The sequence below is a fragment of the Contarinia nasturtii genome, unplaced genomic scaffold (genome assembly GCF_009176525.2).
Source record: "Contarinia nasturtii isolate CC-2019 unplaced genomic scaffold, AAFC_CNas_1.1 Cnas_scaffold_1037, whole genome shotgun sequence".
NCBI classification, from domain to species: Eukaryota; Metazoa; Arthropoda; class Insecta; order Diptera; family Cecidomyiidae; genus Contarinia; species Contarinia nasturtii.
Genome location: NW_022198383.1, coordinates 8,051,124 through 8,071,403, shown reverse-complemented (window position 1 = coordinate 8,071,403; position 20,280 = coordinate 8,051,124). Strand labels below are relative to the sequence as shown.

The 20,280-nt window shown below is 34.3% G+C and overlaps 2 protein-coding genes across 2 annotated transcripts in view; both read right to left on the bottom strand.

The window, feature by feature from the left end:
- The window catches only part of LOC116344066 (dopamine receptor 1), a 47,269-nt gene extending 32,962 nt beyond the window's left edge, over positions 1-14,307 (bottom strand). The window contains exon 1 of the mRNA XM_031772446.1: positions 12,793-14,307. Coding sequence (XP_031628306.1) covers positions 12,793-12,873 — 81 coding nt within the window. The 5' untranslated portion in view covers positions 12,874-14,307. The remainder of the gene's footprint in view (positions 1-12,792) is intronic.
- Positions 14,308-15,886: 1,579 nt separating this feature from the next.
- LOC116343815 (nose resistant to fluoxetine protein 6-like) lies at positions 15,887-19,443 on the bottom strand. The gene is made up of 11 exons (XM_031772070.1): positions 19,149-19,443; positions 18,831-19,098; positions 18,581-18,769; positions 18,425-18,501; positions 18,135-18,334; positions 17,962-18,077; positions 17,680-17,896; positions 17,436-17,611; positions 17,226-17,346; positions 16,817-17,149; positions 15,887-16,752 (listed from the first exon to the last, which is right to left on the bottom strand). The coding sequence occupies exons 1-11, from the start codon at positions 19,432-19,434 to the stop codon at positions 16,564-16,566; spliced, it is 2,172 nt and encodes a 723-aa protein (XP_031627930.1). The 5' UTR covers positions 19,435-19,443; the 3' UTR covers positions 15,887-16,563.
- Between the last annotated feature and the right edge of the window lie 837 nt (positions 19,444-20,280).

Here is a 20,280-nt window from a genome sequence, read left to right as displayed (position 1 = left end):
AGAATTTTTGAGTAGCTATAAGCTATACCTTGAAATAAGGATGAGATGCCATGTGAGCAGCAAGGTGACGTCAAATAAGTGGAATTTCGAGAAATAGGAAGCCTCATCACTACTTACGCTCCAAAGTAGCGATAGCAGTCAGAAAAAAATACAATGTATGGCCTTGAATTTGTTTTACATACAAATTCATCGCCATTCAGATTTTATGCGATTCTTTAAATAGAAATGACTTAAATGGATCGCAGTCTAATTTTGTCATTTCCACGCATATTATGTTTGTACACGTTCCATACATGAAAAAGATTTTTTGTTCCATGTAATTTTCCCCGTTTTACTCGGTGTACAAATTATACTAAAAACACCACATGTTCACCATATTCGATTTGTGTGTACAATGCAAATTTCTTCATGATGACGTCACATAAGTTATTTACTTTTAATATGAAATTTGATTGGATTTGTTTGCCAGATGACGGTACGGTCCAATTGCATAAACCTGTACAATAAGTAGTTTTATTTCGAACATTACATTTTATTATTGCATGTTTCTTCCGACATAAAAAAAAACAAAACTCAACTTCTTTATATATTTATGTTGAAACACACCTGCCATTGGCTGCCAATAAGAACGGCAAACCATTTTCTGTTCGCTGCCCTAAAGGGATCGCATACGAACCAGTTTAGTGTGTCACTTCACCACGTGAGAAAGGACATCACGACAACAATAACGGCGACAAAAACAACGATGAAAGCATAAAAATAAAAATAAAAAAAATATTAAATTCAATTTTTATATCAACAACATGAAAACAAATTACATTGAATTTTCAGCTTCAAAGTAACATATACACACATGTGTGTGTGGTATGTGTCATACAAAATATTGTCGTAAATGTTCTTGTTCGTATGGTACAGTGTGGACGGCCGACGCAATCAAAAATTGCATGAAACAAATATGTTGTTTACATCATGGAACCATTGCGCTTGTGAACCATTCAATTTCCTAGTACATATTGCAATGGTGAACCTCATGAAAATTTCATCATCATATTTTGGTTTGTACTGTGACGTTTTATCTCTATCTCTGATTTTATTTTTAATATATTTACATATCGCGCCAGCAAAAAGACGATTTTCCAAAATTGTATCCAGGTGAAACACATTTAAACGAATGCAATATTGCTGTTGATTGCAGCTCAACTGCAACGGTGACACAGTCGATGAAAAAATTGGCGCAATAAAAGAGTTATATTTGATTCGTGATTTGGGACACAGATTAATTAAATGATCTCTTTCATCAGCTTCCAATTTTTTTTCTCGTGCGTATGATATACAATGTTTGATTTCCAGCCCATTTACTGATTTGAACACAATTCGATAAGCAACGTTGAATTCGATGTGGTTAAAAAATGTTTTACATCAATTTTTTCGCAAATTTCATGTCAATTTTTTTTCGTCCATAATTAAATAAGCAAATTAATCACCTCTTTCCACTGGATAAAATAAATTGATATTAATTGATGTTTTCAATAAATAAATTTAAAAAAAGGCGATTAAAGGCATGGACTGAGAGAATAAAACAAATCAAATTAGCATTCCCAATTTGGTTTTGCTTCACAGCACTTTGATTATTTATTTATAACCTTTCGGTGTAATTAATATATTCAATATTCATATTCATATCCGAATTTCATTGTATAAGCTGTCGTGTGGTATGCATCGTCCATATAGTCGGATTATCACATAAACTGATTTTATGCCAAATATCCGTTGGATGGAAAATTATATATTCAATTGTAAAACGGCAGCAGTTACAATTGAAAATGCACGTTCAAAGGTGAATGGTACGGGAATAATTAGGAGATCTTTGACAACAGGCCATCTTTTATACATTTATCAGTTTTGATTGTTGCATATTTTCAACGCAGATTCCATTGGTAGTCCAGTAATCCCGTCTTTACTGTAAGCCTGAGGACATGCGGAAAACTCTTTGTATGCTATGGTCTCATTATTCGGAAAATTCGTTGAATTATTTTTGTTTGCATCAGCAAATCTCGTTTTTTCGTGCCATGCCCAGTTCATTTAATTTGAATAAACTATCAACACAAAATGATGATAAATAAAACATTTCATTTGCATTAAAATGCAAATCAGGAGTTAATTGATTATAAATGAAGGTATTTTAATGGTGTTTTTTTTTGCAACCAAAAAATTTTTTGTAGTTTTGTGAAGAATTGAAAAGGTGTTGGGAAATTGAGGTAAAAAAAAATTGTTGCCGAAAGTTGATTTACCTTGAATGCGAGAAAAGAAGAAAATGTGCTTCTGTATGGGGCGGTGGTTTTTTCAACGCCACGTAAACATCAAATCAAATCATAACGTGAAAATTGAACATGTTATGAAAATTCAGGTCAAAGCGAGAGTTTGTGCTTCGAGCACGTAATACAGCAAGCCATTTCTCTCACGCCTTTGATACGATGGCATTTCAGTGTGTGTTTTTTCTTTAGCACCTTTCATAACACTTGGTGAATTGAGGCGATAATATGCATATGCAAATGGTACACAAGTAAATTACAAGTATTTTCAATGGAAGTAGTGTTTTATGCATGTTATATTCAGGTCTCATCATCACCGCAACCAACATTGTTGCCGTTGTTGTCGTCAACAATGTTGCTAAACTTAACTATGCACAGAAAATACAATGTATTCATTTTTTTCTTCTCTTATTTGACTTCATTTCGAAAATTAAATTCATTGTGTTATAAAATTTGGGACATTGAAAAGCCATTCTTTGATACGGAAATGAATTTCTGGGGTTGAAAGAAAGAGATAAATAAATTTGAATGGCAATGACATGGAATTTGATGATGGATACAGTGCGTTGCAATGCGGTGCAGAGTTGTGTGCATGAAGATTATTTGCAAATGAATTTCACATATAATTTCACAATTCACAGACCACACACAATAACAGCTTTAATGAATTCGACCAAAACGAGAAATCAACGAATGACTGCACTCAATGACTGACTGACCCAAGGAATTTGCTATAAATTGTTCCATTTATATAGTTATATCATTTTATTTCATTTATGTAGCAAGCATTTCGGAATTCGGAACTTACACACTTGATTCAAGAGCAAATCCTTTGGTTTCATAGTTGCTGTTTCGTTGCAAGTGAATATTTTTTTTTTCAACAAAAGCCACACAGAACAGATAGACGCTTTTATACGCTCACATCCACCTTGATATCGGTGTGGTATAAATTGCTGAAGAGGCAAGATTGCATCGCGCATTAAGCTTAAGCGATTAAGGCTTTAGTTGATTCGATTTGTTTCGTTCACATCACGTACTTAGGCTTATGACATTCTTACAAGAAAAAAAAAACCTGATTGCAATCGGAATTTCTCTTTTTATTTTAAATAAGTAAGTGCCTTCATCACATTGTGTCGTCAAAATGGAGAAAAAACCGTGTTCTACTTGAGAACCGGATATAATTGAAAACAGAAAAAGACATTGCGCATTTTTCATTGTTTTTTTATTGATAGAGCAAATTTGAGCAATTTTTTTTGGATAAAGTGTCTCTAAAAGCGTGCGCTACGGAAAATCATCGGAATTTATCTGTATATGGAATGTATGTTGATCACAAATATTTGCCTAGTTTTCAAAGCAGACAAACAATCAAACAACATACAATGAAAAGAGAGTATCGTTTATCATGCAAAGCACACTCGTTTATCACCGTTTTGACTGCTATCAGTCATTGGGGTCTCAACATAACGGAAAGCAAACGAGACGGAGAGAAAGAGAAAACCTTTCCATTTGGTAACCACATCAAAAACACCATCATGGGATTCCATTCCCAATGGATCCATAGATTTCCTTTGCCCCGCCAACGCGCTTCGCATGGTTCTTGAGATGTGTATGTATATTTACATGTGAAAAAGAGCAAATAGAGAGAGGAGAGAGAGAGAGAGCATGAAATAATATAGGTCGTAAAATGTCGAAAAACGACTAAACTCTGCAAATCCGATTTGCTCAAACAAAGTACATACAAAACAGAACAAGCACAGTCCAGCACTATACAGGTCACACAAACATAAATAAAATAAATTTCCAAAATAAATATCGAAATAGAAAATACGGATTTTCAAATTGTCCAGAAAATAAAACCTCAACTGAGCCTCTGAGAGCCTCCGAAGTGGAAAGCTCAAAACTGCTGTTTTTTTTATTCTTCTCTCAAATTGCATAACGTTTGCTGCTGCTGTTGCTCAGACTACGACCATATCCATTGAAAACTCGATTTACCAGGTCAGTCCGTAAGTTATCGCATATACATTTTTTTCGTGTGTCTTTTTTTTCTGTAAAATAAAATCACTCAACACGACCACGACGACAACAATTTATTTTGTTTTAACTCCGACAAACTTTATCAAATATTAAGCAGCTCTGTATGCGCATACTCCGCTCTTTGGGACTCATCGCTTATCCCAGCTATTTACAGCCTCCTTTAGAGTTCAGCTTCATTTTTCTCATTTCCAGATAATGTCTTGGCAAAGAGATCAAAGATTACATTTTTCAGTGGAATTTTTGTACATTTTTTTTTCATTTCGTTTTGACTCTGTAAATGATTTTTTCCAACCAACTCCTAGAGCAAACCATGTTTTTGACATATTGCTTAAAACCAGCCGTTTGCATCGTCCGAAAAATATATTCATTTCTCGTTTATTTGCTTCGAGGTTTGTGGCTTCTTTTTTACCATTTATACCTTTTCTGTGTGTTTTTTTTTTGGTACACTGAGATAGCTTGGCAAACATTCGCTTTCCATTTTCACTCGTTCTCCCCCTCAATTTTATTCTCAATTGATCGTGTTGAAGTAAATAAAGAAAGTTCAGAGAGAACTAAATTGAAATTTCAAAATAGAATTAATATTGATTTTCTTTATTCGATTTCAATTTGAGTTTGATACTGAAGTTGAACTTATTAACCGCAAGCAAAAATGAAAAGAAAAAGAAGAAAATAAAGTTTGGCGAAAGAAAATGATGACGATGAAATCGTTGTTCCCTTTTTTAAACTTTACAACCCGATTCGGATAATGTTATGATAATGTGCAATTATAATTCCAACGAAACTAACAATTTTCGTTTCTGTTTGCACTTCTGTGTGTACTGGCCAACCAAGTCATTAATCTTTTAGCTCGTAAAATTGAATTTGAAACGTACAAAAAAAAGTTCTATGTATGGATGTATGTACACCGAAGTATGTGAAACAAATTGCATAATCTGCAGTTAAATTATCGCAGTTATTTTACCGTGAGCGCAAAAATTTCAATAACTAAAACTAAACGGGAAAAATATTCATCATTTGCATACATTTACTCACAAATATATGCGGACCGAGTGCATCGAGATAGAGTGGTATCGTAATAAAAAAAAACTGGGAAACTCGCTGCTTCGGTCTGTATTTTTAAAAGGAATTTAAATTTAAAATGACGCCATAAACGATTTCCTCTCAACAACTGCGGCCATGTGTGTGTGTGCAAATATGGTAGATGTTTGATGGTGTATATTGCAAACGTTGTACGGTTGTTAATTGAAAATCAATAGCTCATGTGGGAGATAGAGAGAAAAAGCCCCCGACTTTTCGCTCATCTGCGAGACAGAACGACAAACAGTCCAAATGGGAACAAGTGTGCGCTACAGGTCAATAAATCAAACGAATGATTTGCTCTTTCTCTCTTCTTCTATCTTTATGCATTATTCTAGACGGAATCGCGATTCTCTGAATTCATTAATAGATTTTATATTCATTTTTCACTCGAAAACATTCAGCCAACCAATTTATACAGCTGTAAAATAATGATGATGTGGCTACTTTGTGCTTTGGGTTGGAGAAATGGCACATAAATGTCATGCAAAACGGTAGCTGCTTTCTGTGGCAGCAACAGCAGGAAATTCATTTGGTATCCGTACTTTGAATCGTTCCTTCCATGCAACCAACATTTTAAATTAGCATAAATTGGTATTTGTAATTAAACATAACATCGTCTGAAGTCCATTGCCCTAATTCACCCTCTTTAAATCCGAAACGGAACGGAATAAGGGCATAAACTAAACGCACTCGCCTTTCTCTTATGTTCTGTCATCCGTATAAAAACGTGCCCAGTAGCATGTGGCGACCTTAAGCTAACCAACTACATATTATGCAAAAAGAAAAACAGCCACGATGAAACACCTCTCTTACTCTCTCTGTCTCTGAGGAAATGTCCAATGAAAAATGTTTTCTTAAACAGATTTATGGCAGAGTCGTAAAGTCGGTCGGGGGTGTCTTCTTTTTAATGCACAAATAATAATTTTTAATGTCGAAAAGCGAATGAGATAGAGCAAATGGTATAAATTGTCTTGGGAGAAACAATTTCATTTTAACGGTCATCGTATTTTTATATTTGTGGTCGTATGGCCAAAAGCGAAATGCAAGTATCGAGTGCCATTTATTTGGACATAACGAGACATATCGTTAAATTGCTGTCATCACCAAATCATCCTTCATTTGGATGGACTTGACTGCAAAGTGGTCAATAAATGTGCGTTTCAACAAAAACCAACGATTGATTTGTTCTTTGAAAAATGAACTTACATTGTGAGCACAGACAAAAGCTCATTAATTTTATGGTCTTTGGTGCTTCCATTTCACTCTCGTCTCCCGTTCCGCTCTCTCCCTCTCTCTCTTCTTCAAATAGAAATGAACGACCAATAATTTTTTATGGTGTGGCGTTTTAGCTAAATGATTCGCTGTTGTATTTGTATATGTCTTCGTTTTGAGTTAATCGCGTTGGAGAGATATACGTTTTCAAATTGGCTGACATTGTGCGTAAAATGTATTCATTCAAAAACAGAAGAGCCGAACAAAAAAAAACACGCACACACATCAAAGTGGTTTGCTAATTACACAAATATGTTGTGTTTGTAATACACGCATAATCGTCGCTATAGCTTGTTGCTACAGACGCTTTGGTGGCGTTGGTTGCGCGCGCGAATGGGCGCACCAACATTCACATTAAACTCAAATGAAGTAATTTACGCAAAATATTTCTGTAATCATGAAATTGACTTGTTCGCTGTATGTATGTAGTATGTTACCGATGTTAATCTCATTGTGTTACAATATATATCAGAAGGCTAAAAATGAAACATCAGTATCAATACATTGCGTTCAATGTTCGAGGATACAAGTTTGAGCATACATTTAAATCGCTTAATGTGATCTGCGTCGCGCATACACAAATACAAATGCAGATATTCAAATCGACAGAGAGAAGAAAAAAAAGTGAAAGAGATAACGCTGGAACACGTTTGATAGACAGAGACGATATACTGATTCACGTACCATGCTTGAAACTTAATAACTCACTTCATAATCATATTAATAAAAATAAACATATGTACACACAGTTGCAGAGGGAGCAGGAATACACACATTTGCATATATGTAGTCGGGAAGCGTGAAACATATGCCCTCTCTCTCTCTCTCTCTCTCTCCTTCGGTTCAAATCGATCCACATAATAATATATGAATGTGATGTGACAATATCCATGTTGATGATGCAAAAAGTGAATGATTCAAAATGAGAATCATTCTGAGCGCGATGAACGCTCAATGTGAAATATATTAGTACTATGTCAATACAGGCAAATTACTCGCTTTTCACCATCATCAATGATGATGATATTCACTATGTGGCTTGCTCGTACGAAACGTTCGTTCGTTCGTCGATTCGATTGAATATTTGTTCATCCGCTCATTCTCGCACATATGCGAAACTCGCATGCTTATATGGATTTTTACAATTCAGTAAACATTTATTCTGGCAAACGCTGGTTGTCATTGGGATGTGTTTCGAGCAAAAGCTATATTTGTGAAACAGGCAGCTATCATCGTGTCGTATATGTTTTGTTGTTGTGCTCTGCATTTGACTCTCGGCACACACACACACACACAAACATATATGCTATACATCCTCTATAGATTGTATATTTTGCAAACTTATCGAGTCTGTGTGTCAGTGGTAAAGTTGATCGTAACACGACATTTATTAATAATTAACCAACCGCATTAAAGTATCTGCGGTATAGTATATTCAACATTCTGCATATTTCAAGCGCAGAGCCTAAAAGTTCGTTAAAAGTAGTTGAGCCAAAAACTCTTGAATTATTAAATGAGTTTTAGCCGAAGAGTGTCTTTCGGGACTCTTCGACAGAACGTTGACAAACCGTCATTCGAAAATATATCTATATACATTGTTGGTAAGAGGTTTGATTCATTAGACATAGAATCAATGGTTTATTTGCGTGAAGGGTTCAATTTGTTCAAATCGATCCAATTTTCAGTTAAGTGTGTATTGTGCTTTGGCGTGTATGTGTGAAGTGTTCGTAGAATTGGCAACTAAAACTAAAATCCTACATATTCACTGTGATATAGCCGCCGTCTATGTGACCATTTATATTTCGCATTTCATTGGAGGCAACGGGCACAGTTAGTTAAAGAGCAAGAGTGTTGAAGGGAGCAGGAGAAATGTAAACGAAATTTTGTCAGTGTCGTGTCATGTCATGAAGTTCACATCTGAGTTTATGTGAATGTAGGGAGGAGGGAATCCATCGGATATGCAATATGGGTCTTATAGCTTGGGGTTTTGACTCTTTGAAACGCGCATCCATTTCCATGAGATTATTCATATTTATAGCATGCAAAAAAAAAGCGTCTGCTTCGTTTGATACAAACAATGCCCAATCGTGGCAGTGGTACGACCTGCGGTAAAAAGAAAAGACCTCAGAGCGGATAGGCCATGCGTATGTTGATGTATTTGTTGGATGGAGGTGGTGAATGTTTAGACATATGCAAGTTCCGCTTATTAAATTTAGAGACCCTTTTTCAATAACATTGACTTGGCCAAACGCAGAAACAACAGCGTGCTCACACATTTTTATGTTATATTTTATAGTGATTAGCTGTTTGACTTTTTGTTGTTTATTCTCCTTCTCTCTATCTCTTTCCATCTCTTTCCCTTGACTATGTTGTATTTTCACAAGAAATGATGGTGTGCTTAAAAAACTACCTTTTTACACTGTACCATTTTTTGAACTTTGTATACATTATACATGAATGTTCGTGACTATACATATTGTTGTGTTTCTTCTTCTTTTAAAAAAAAAAGTTGAACTAAACAGCCGAACAAACAATAGTATAGTAGGCAACGATTCTATACCAGCAAAACGGCTCCCTTCTCATATATGTGTATGGAATTCAACACCAGTGAATTAAATTTCATCCAGAAAATGTATCGCGTTTTTTTTTCTCTTGTTGCATGTATAACACTCGTATATTTTCAACGATGAACAGAAAGACGGTCGTCATACATACATACAACCACTAACATATACAACAGAAACTTCCATAAAATGCAACGCATCAATTGCCAAGTTTGCAACTTTTTTTCCAACTATCTGCGATCAATTTCACTTTGAACTGTTTCACACACTCGGTGTCGGTGGTAGTGGTTTTTTAATAGTATTTTTCCACATTTTTACCGCAATTCTTTTGTGAAGCTTGTAAATGGTGGAAAATAGTGAAAAACATTTTATGGTAATTTATTAATTCGGTTTATGTTTGGCTTTTAAAGCACAAAACCAATACATGTAACAACAATGATGGTACAAAAATAACCAAGTTAAACATTTCTGCGTACATATGTTGACTTTCATTAATATATTACAAAAGTTTTGCGTCAACAACTGAACGTACAAAAAAAGGGATGGGAAAATATTGTAATTTAACAACGCGATATCACTTGGATCCCGAAAACGAAAATTGCATTGTAATGTTGCGTCAACACACAATGGCACATGATTTGGCGCATTCGTTTTTGTGTTGATGTCTATAGAAAGCTATTAGAAATAAAAAAAGAAACCATACACACTCTCTATCCCCCTTTGAATGTAGTTTTCTTCGTGTATTTACATATGGAGCATATGTGAAGTGTGTATTAAGTGTATTGAATAAGTTATTGTGTATGTATGCATATCAACCACATAATGTGTGTGGCTAAAAGTCGAGAAATCGAGAAACAATCTCTTTTGAAATGTGATTGAATGGGCGACTCTCTTTTTCTATTTATCTATTACTTAAGAACGAACAACTTCAGATAATTTATGACTGACTCTTCCAAGAAAATCTGTAGCTTTCTTGCTCATTCTTTCTTCAAATAAACATATTTCATTGAAGTTGAACCGGATGGGAAAAAAAGGACTTTTGAAAAAGCAGCACTCTCTCTCCATCTCTATCGACATCGACATTAACATCTAAAAAAAACCACTGAATGATATATTTATATCCAATTTTTCTTCCATATTTGAGCACAATATTTACATAGATTTTTTTTCTTGTTTATGTATATAAAATGTAATTTTCTGCTGGTGTTTTTGTTGTTTCATTTACTGTTGCTCTCCAAATTTGCAAATAATTTTTCATCGTACAAAGACACAACCAAAACAACAAGCGGTATGCAAACGAACGACAGTCATTATACATATATAGTTGTTTCCATTGAGAATTGTGTTTTCCCGCAACTCTGTGCGGTTGCATGTTGAGCATTTTGTCAATGCCAAGCATAAATTCATTCATACAAAACATATACCCGTTCTGATATGAGTGTTTCATAACCAAAACGACCCGTTTTTTCCTGCTCTGTCTCCTTTTCTCATTTTTCATGCGCAATTGTATCTCCTGTATGTATCGTTTTATGTATGATTGTATGACTTTCGTTATGACTTGAAATTGTCATCGTTGTAAAAGAAGACAATAAAGAGACATGTGAACCGCACTGCAACTTTTATATTTACGTTTTGTTTTATGATGTGTAATTGTTTTCTGACAGAGAGAGAGAGAGAGAGAGAGAGAGAGAAAGAGAGAGAGAGAACACCCTTTTACCACAATTTTAAATTTCCTGGTACAATGGAATGTATGTGCGTATTGTATGCACACAAATGTGCTGTAATCACGGATATAGAATGGCTCTGGTTTTTCAGTGTGATACTTTTCAAAGAAAGGGTCCAAAATAAGTTTAATATGTGTCATTTGCCCTTTTCTCACACACACTAAATTGTTTTAACCTCTCCCTTTTTTATTCATTTGTTATGTGTACAAATGAAGAATAGTAGCTTTTTATTGGCACGTTTTTGGATCCACTTTCTCTAAAACAATGGATACAATAGTAACAACTTGAAATTGTTTTTGGTTACAACATAATACAGACCAGTTCATAAATGGGAAAAAGAGAAGTTGGAAAAACTTTCAATTCAATCGGTTTGTGTAAATTGACCATGTTTTTTTTGGTGTTGTTATGCTATTTGCACAACTTTTGTACATTATAATTTGTTTGTTGGTATTTCTATTGTGTGTTGATTGGTAGTGGGAAAGCGACCGATTCGCTGATAATTGAATACTAATTCATAGGTTTAGAACATGGATCGATTGAATCGATTATTATGTGTTGGCATGCGTGTGTGTGTGAGCTGTAATATTGTGGCTACTTATTAATTTCGATTTGATTATGCTGCCGACCAAAACGAGCTGCGTTTGTTAGGTAAACAAATAATGGCCGGTCTCTATGAAAGTGCAGTGGACAGAACGGACGAAAGATACGAAACAATCGAAAGAGAGATAGAAAAAAATTGCCGTTGACAATCGATCAATCATTGTCGTGCATTTGACGATGGGGTCTGGTTTTTGTTTTGATAATGACATTTTGATTGGATGTTTGCCATTTCAACACACTTGTTTTGTGTATGTGACGACTCATTCATTTGATTTGGATGACGAATTCTCATTTTTTTCTGCTTAGATCTGTTCGGTAGCATTGTAGTTAGCTTCAAGGTAAATTGTCTTTTACTTACGGGTATATTTTTTTCTATCCATTACATTTCATCATTTTATCAATTTTGCCACTTTTTCTTCTCATTCCCATCTCCCTTCTCTAATTCCACTCAACCGATCACAATACATATCAGATACAAGATTTATATTGGATTTCATATTACTTCTCCGTATATGATTTATTCATTTACCTTCCTCTCAACACCCGCCCCATACTTCCATTCGACCACAACCTACATAGATCGTCGTCTTGCAAACGATAAGAATGACAATAATAAATCTCAATTTTTAGCCAATGCGACTGTGAATACCAAAAAAGAAATTCATACACCAAATACGTAACAGACATTTTCAACCGAATTTTTATCAAATGCAATAAAGGGCAAACGAGAAGAACAGAAAATCGAATTTTACTCACTTATACTTTTTCGTGCCAGGGAAGATATATATGCTAAAAAAATATGAAAAAGTACACATTCCAATAAGCATTTTCATTTCATTCATTTTCACACGTTTTTTTCTGGATCGTTGTTTATTTGCTTATTTCATTGCCACCATTCAGTCTAACGAGCACCAATCCTTGCCAAACTCACAGAAAAGCAAAAGAGAGACAAGAATTCGAAATTGAAACTTTTTCCCCCATGCAATCGGGTTTGAAATCATCTCACGAATCTCAATCGGAATGCTGCTCTTCAAATTGCAACGCGCAAGAGTTCAACTACATGATAAATTCAATAAAAATGAACATTCCGACGGAATTATGGGAATTTTTCTTTTCCATCACCTTCTTTTTATACATATAGAAAGATATTATTATTAAGAATACATATTATAGAGTTCAAGTGTTCGTGGAATATAATATACGTACCGTTCCTTCATAGTATTCTGTTGCCAGTAGCTTAATGTCGAATTCAATATCCATATCCATAGTGGGTTGTTTAGTAAACATTTTTCTATTGCACTTAATTGCTGATATATTTTTGCTCTAGAGTTTTGTATTTGGCTTGCCCGGTGTCTGGCTTTTTGTTCGTCTTTGTTATAGTGTATATGAATGTTGTTATCTTCGTCTTCGCACAAGTGAGCCAATTCAATTCGTACCAATTCAATACTTGTTGGATGGAGATATTACCGTCGCTTACTTTTCTATTTTCATTAATTGTATTTACAAATGTGAGTGCAAAACACTTGGTTGTTTGCAACGTATCATCATCTGCTGGATGGAACAACAAAGTGGTCCGTTTAATTTTATGCTACCATTCGCAAATAACTTTGGTGGCTGCTTGTAGACAGGGTGAAGAATCTGTTGATTTGTGTATTGACTAACTCAATTGAACACGTATTTTATTTGTTCAATTCAATATATGATGATAATGATTCGAGTTTCACATGCACAATCCGTGTTGGTGTTTATGCTTTTTTTTGTCGGCCCTATATATTGTATTTGTAGTAAGTGTGTGTTTGATGTCTTCTTCCATTTAATGTTCGTGTGCACCAATTTATTCACATTTTTTTCCCGTTCTCAATTCCATGAATTTCTCATCAATTTCATCACCATTTTATGCCTGCCACGAATTTTGATTTGCTTTGTTCAGTCATCGTATCGTGAGCATACTCACTTTTGGGAGCAAAAAAAATCACGTCACTCTAACCGATAAAAAAAACTTTTTCTTTCACCGAAAAAAAGACGATATGCGTTTTTTGTTTCACAGAAATTCGAGCAAAAAGATTTTTTCGACTAGAAATATGAATTTTTATTTTGAGTCGCGCACGCTTTCTTTCCCTCTCTCATTAGTCTACAAATAATAAATGCTTTTTATATTTCTTTTTCCAGTCAACATTCGATTCGCAGTGCACACAATACCATGTCACTTTTGATAAATGAAAATATGAATTAAACAACATTTTCTGTGTTGAACGTTAGATACTTCAGCAGATGGTTGCAGCTGCTATTATATACCATTACTGCTACTCTTGCTGTTACTGTTGCTACTTCTAACTTCTTTATCATCACTTTATTTAATTTAATACAAGGAATAATGTATTTTATGAGACACATTTGATTTTCTTTCTCACGAAAATTCGCTCATCGATTGAATGGGGGAGGCAGTAACTCGACGAATCCCAATGAAAACCAATGTGATGATTGAAAAGTTGAGAAATTCGAAATGGCAAATCGAATAGCTCGAACTTCAAACGAACAGTTCAAAATTGAACAGCTTCAGAGTTAATTTCCTTTGATTCCCGTTTGATTTTACTTGTGTATTTCCCTTTTTTTACTTTCCTCTTTCACAAAACCGCCACCACTTGGAGAGCAATTTTAAGTTCACGCGGCGCGCACAAAAACACAATCTGTACCATTACATTGGACGAAGTAAAGCACACTGATTGCTATGTTCTACGAGATAAGCACGGTTATTCCAACAAAATAAAAAAAGAAACACACGAAAGAATATCCAGCCGAGTGTTCAAATACACGGTGGATGAAAGCGAGTAACGAACGAACGAACGAACACAAACCTACGCAAAACGATGACTGGAAATTATGATTTGCGCGTATGTGATAGCACGAATTGGTTGGATATTTGCTTGAGAGAAACGGAAAGAAATACACGAACAAAAAGCTACGAACGGCCGAAAAAGCTTTTTCACACTCATACACATATATACATGTGAATATATCTGTTATCACTCGTAACGGCTTTCGATGCAACTGAAATGGAAGGTCCAATATCAACTTCCAGTGAGAGTAACTAAGAAATGTTGGAGTGCAAAGATGATACTTTGCACCGTATGTAGTTTCAAGTGATGCTTCTGTTTGCCTTAACATACAAAATATAGATTCTCAAAAGCTAATTCAACGTCTACTGTCTCTCTCTATGAGTCGCTCGCTCTCTGTACACGTTCGCGTCTCGTTGACGGTGTGGTTATGGATTGATGTTAAACAATGTACATTTCACACAACTGTTCAACTAGTGTGTGTTGTATGTTTGAGCTTTACCAAAACACACATAAACATATGCAATTATATACAACCATAATAACCCACACATAAGAAACGTATGCGATTCGCCTTACTTCGGTTCAGTTATCCATCCAATGTTAACACTGAAACAACTTGTTTTGTATTTTGTTGTGTATTGTATATGTTTTCTTTTTATTTCGTTCAATTTGGAATAATTTATGGGACACTTGCTGTTTGTTGACATGCGCATTTCATTTCTTTCCATCTATAATTTGTCTCTCAATTGTTTTCTGGAATGGTGCGATAAATTCCAGTCGAGACAGAGACAACAGATACTTCCAACAAAATGACTTTAAAAGGTTTTATTTGAATTTGCATCTATTGTTTTGAAGATTTAAATGATCACAGTTTTGTTTACATTTACATGCTTGAAAAGATCCATAGAAGTGCGAGGCTGATAAAAGTTTCCAAATATTATGAATTGTGCTTACCTGGGGGTTTCTAAAATAAGGCTTGAAAATATATAAGAATTAGATTGTCGAAATGTTACTGCTAATTGACCATTTTCACTGGTTTGTTGACATTTTTCAAAAGGTCTGTAACTTCATTTGAAGATAAAGTTCCACTTGAATTCAAATAACATTGAACTTACACAATATTCGAATTTATACAAGTCATCATGATAAAATTCAGTTGATAAAATGCACAAAATTCATAAGCGCATGGTCAATTGTTTACAAAAATTGGTTCAAATAAATCTATTGACCAAATATACGATAAGTGTTTGAACTGTTTGTATCATTTGATAATTTAAGTCTGGCTTAGGAAGCATTTCTTTTAAGACTTATGAATTATATTCATTCACCAGAGTCTTTGGACAATACTCGTACTACAATTTAAGATTTTCAATTTTTTTATTGATTTCATTCATCTGCAAAATGGACGCTTTCTTAATCTTGTGTACGATGTACTCGATCGAATGTTGATGATAACACAGTGATTTTGAAGTGATTAGTAATCCAATATAGTTTATTTTAGATAGGTTTATATTACAGTAATTGTTTCCAATTATGAGCCTGGGAATTGCGTTGTAGTTTTGTGGAATTTCAAAGGTCCTCTATCTCATTACAAATTTGTTTAATTTTGTACAACTTCTTTATCAGTTTTTAATAATATGTTGTGAATCAATAACTTTGTCTCCTTATAAAAAAAATCCATTCAAATAAAATCAAAATGCCAAGAATGCTTGAGATTTCTCACTTAAAGCGTTATTCACAGGAATAATTATCCAACCACTCAGTCTGATCAAATATTTACAAATACTTTCTACTATCAATCACAAAATGCGCAGCAATTAAAGTGCACAATGCAGCTATCGAAATAGCCACGTTCCAAAATGCAACACCACATTTGTGTCCGTAAGAATAAATATGGCATTACAAAAACGAAATCTGAAGAACGTTACATAATATTTTTTTTACATAGTACCACTCCATACAAAAAAAAATTATGTAACGTTCTTCAGATTCCGTTTTTGTATTGCCATATTTATTCTTACGGACACATTTCATCAATGAATTACTTTTGAAACGAAACTTGATATTTTTATTTAACACAATTTTTAGACACATCTATTCATATATGTAACATACACGTATTTATGAAGAATGAATGGATTTATTTTCGTTCTTCAAGATTATTTTGTGGCGCACTTGGTTCAAGATTAGTGTTATTCCTATTATCCTGAGGCGGCTTCGCTGGGCCAAAAATCAATTTCTCGATAATTACGATGGGTGATTCAAAGGTGAGCGTAGCAATTATCGCCACAAAGACTGAAATCACGAAATTTCCAATGAAGGCATGAAACTGAAAAAAAAAATATATTTTCATAAAAATAATTTTCAATATATGACTGGGTTTTTTCAAATACCGCAGTTAGTTCCGAAAAATAAGGTGAAGTTTTGATTGAGGCCATCATAACCATAATCACCGGGAAATGCACTATATAGATTGAATAGCACAGTCTTGAAAGCGGTTGCCATAAAGGATGCCCCAAAAACCAGTTGATGGGACCACCGCAATTATTCACACATGCAAATACAACGTAACACAATGCAATCGACCATACAACACGACTCAATGCATCATACAGCCCATATTCTAGTGGGGTCGCTTCTGAGTCTAATTGTTGCAATGGATAATTTACAAAAATTACAGCCGCCATTAAAGCAAGAGACACGATCCATGCGAAGAGATTGAATAACTACATCAAATAGAATACAAAAACAGTTTGTTGAAAAATAAATACAGTTGAGAGTGGCGTGAATTCATTTGCTTACTTGTGGAATACGTATTGGTCTTTTCCTGGTTTCAAGCAACATGTATCCGAACATAACTCCGATCAACCACGGTGAAAATCGAATGTGCGTAGGGAAATACAACTTGTCCTGGATGGTGAGGCTTTAAATGTTATTTTATTAGTTTCGATTCATTCAAAATTCTGGAAGTGCATCATTGAATTCATTGCCTCGGCATTCATAAGTACATACCCACTTTTCAAATTTAATCTCCGATGAACCTCAATTGTACATCCAATACAACCTAAGACTAGAAGTGATAAGATCGGCATTGCTTTGATTTTTAATTTGTAGATCAAGTATACGATTGCCGGCGAAATCACAAAGAGCTGCATATCTACTGATAAATACCACGAGTGAGCAAAACACTATGTAAAAAGGAATTAGTAAATTGAATATAAGTTTCATTGAATGGATATGAATTGTCATTACTCACAATTTTGTTTGGATTAACGTAGTTTTGAACATACAATAACGTTGACCACCAATAAATGGAACATTGGGAACTACTAATATCAATCAACATAGGCCAAAGAGGGCCACTTCCAAAAAACTTCAGCAAAGACATAGTAAATAGGAATGAAACACCCAAGAGTGGTGTCAGCCGCAAATAGCGATGGAAATATAAAAGTGGAATATTTATTTTTCCTTTTCTGTAAAAAAATCATAAATTCAATCTCGAATATGAAGAAAAGAAACAAAAGCGAAAAACTGTTACGTTTTCTCAAGATGTTTTAGCATATTGATTGAAACCAATAATCCACTCATGAAGAAAAATGTATCAACCGCAATCACAGCAGATAAAATAACCATATTGTGGTATTGTTGAATAAACTGAAAATTCATTTTTCATTTGAGTATTTCAAATTAAAATTCGTTGAGGGAGCTTACCGTAGCGATCGCAAGCTTATTTCGAATCGGTAGCAGTACATACATTATGAACGTGTGTCCAAGTACGACCCATTGCGTTGATATTACTCGTATTCCATGTAAACAGTGCATCATGTCTGGTGACTTGGTCTTTTTATAAGAAAGCAATTTCAGGCCATTTGAATAAAATGAAAATGTCAAAAGTGCTTGGGACTTTGGGCCTGAAAGTAATTGAACAGATAAACAAATGCTTGCCAAAAAGATCAAATATTAAACTTATACAAAAGATAATGAATCTTGTTGAGACATACGATTACTAGTAATTGTGCATATAACATCGTAACAGGTGCTCGCCACTACCAGAAACAAAATCAGTGCCAATAAAACTCTTGACCACATAACAAGAAACAATTATATCAATTAATTTAAAATATTTCACTGTGACAGACCACTGACGTCATACATACATTGTGTAATTATCAATAATCGTCAAATTAGATGGTGATTCTTCAAATTGGCACGTAGCTTGAGAAAACTTTACAGACACTTTACTTCCATTTTTTAAAATCTTATCGTTGATAATTGGCTCAAGTAAATGAAGAGAACACATGTCCGGGACGCACAAACCAAACGATAATGACAATTTTTTCGGATCACTAAAATTGAAATTACTTCCTTTAGTTATCGACTTATTTCGAAATCCAATACCATTCTTACGGCCTTAACATCATGCGTTGTTCAATTTTTCGCTTTTCTTCCATCAGCCCAACTCCGGGTATATAAAAGTTTCTCATTTTATCATGTGAATTAAATGATGACATTTTACTTGTTTTACTTGGTGCATCGAAAAATAGCTGTCCCAAGCAGTATTGCGTTTTAAATTGCTTGCCATTTCTCTCGATATTCAAACATTCAGAAAATTCACCGAATTCGAATAAATTTCCATTAAAGATACCGCTTGGAATTTTTCCCCATGAGTCCAAAACTAAAATATAATTAATTAGTATTCACTTCATTTTTAATGAAATAATTTACTTTTCATAGCCCATGGATCGTTTTTCAATAGTCCGCCTTGAATTTCTGCCAATTGTTTCAGACACTTTAGATGTTTTATAGCTTTTTCGGCATCAAAACCGCGTTCAAAGTTTGATTCGTTAAAATCACTTTGAGTAAAAAACTCATTTTTAATGTGCTCGAAATCAAAGTAATCGACATTTATTTCATTCGTTTGTGAGCTTGCGTTGTCACATTTAATACAGATCACAAGCACAAGTACCATACATTTCTCCCACTTTAGAAAACGTGCACGAGTTTCAGCCATTTTGATCTTCAAAACACAACTAAATCTATTGTCGTCGAAGTTTTCATTTTATGTGGCGAGAAATGTCGAGAAACAACATGAAACAGCACTTTAATCTGATAAAACAGTAGCCAGATAATTGGTTGTAATGATAACCGTTATAAATTGATTTGATCAATATTTCGCAGTAGATCGATAACCATATTCACTTATCTACATGTACAAAATATATATTTTGTATTGATAAGAGTTATCTATAAAATTTTGATAGTTTATATTGCAGAAGTCAGACACTTTTTTTAAAATATGCATGCAGGGTGTTTTCGGTTGTTTAGAGTGGACAGTCGCATGAGCATTGATTTGGGCCAGTGTCTAAGGGCTGCAGTTCAATTCAGAACTACGGCTCTTGGACCGTTATTTGCCATTAGCTTTCATCTTTCGTGAGGTCGCCATATGATACGATATGAAACAGCTTCGTTTGTCATTTGTTGTCTTGGTCGCTTTAACAAAGTCATTATACAAACTTATCACGTCATTCGAAATTATATTTACATTTTATTACGACTTTTGGATTTCGTTATCGGCGCATACAGAGAATTCCCCCTGTGGCACATTTGGTTCAAGATTGATGTTAGTCTTATTTTCTTGAGGCTAAAAATTAATTTCTCGATAATAACGATGGATGATTCAAAGGAGAGCGTATGACTGTGCTACAAAGACTGTGATCACGAAAATTCCAATAAAAGCGTGAAACTGAAAAAAGAAATATATATATATATATATATAATATATATACATATATATATGTATAATATATACATATAATATATACATATATATCAGTAATGTGCGAAGGGGGGGGGGTAG

Coding starts and splice junctions, on each gene's coding strand:
- LOC116343815 (XM_031772070.1), bottom strand. CDS start 19,434: ATGGCTGAAACTCGTGCACGTTTTCTAAAGTGGGAGAAATGTATGGTA. Junction 18,078..18,134: donor ATAAGCTTGCGATCGCTACG/GTAAGCTCCCTC, acceptor ATGAATTTTCAG/TTTATTCAACAATACCACAA. Junction 17,347..17,435: donor AGATTAAATTTGAAAAGTGG/GTATGTACTTAT, acceptor TAACATTTAAAG/CCTCACCATCCAGGACAAGT.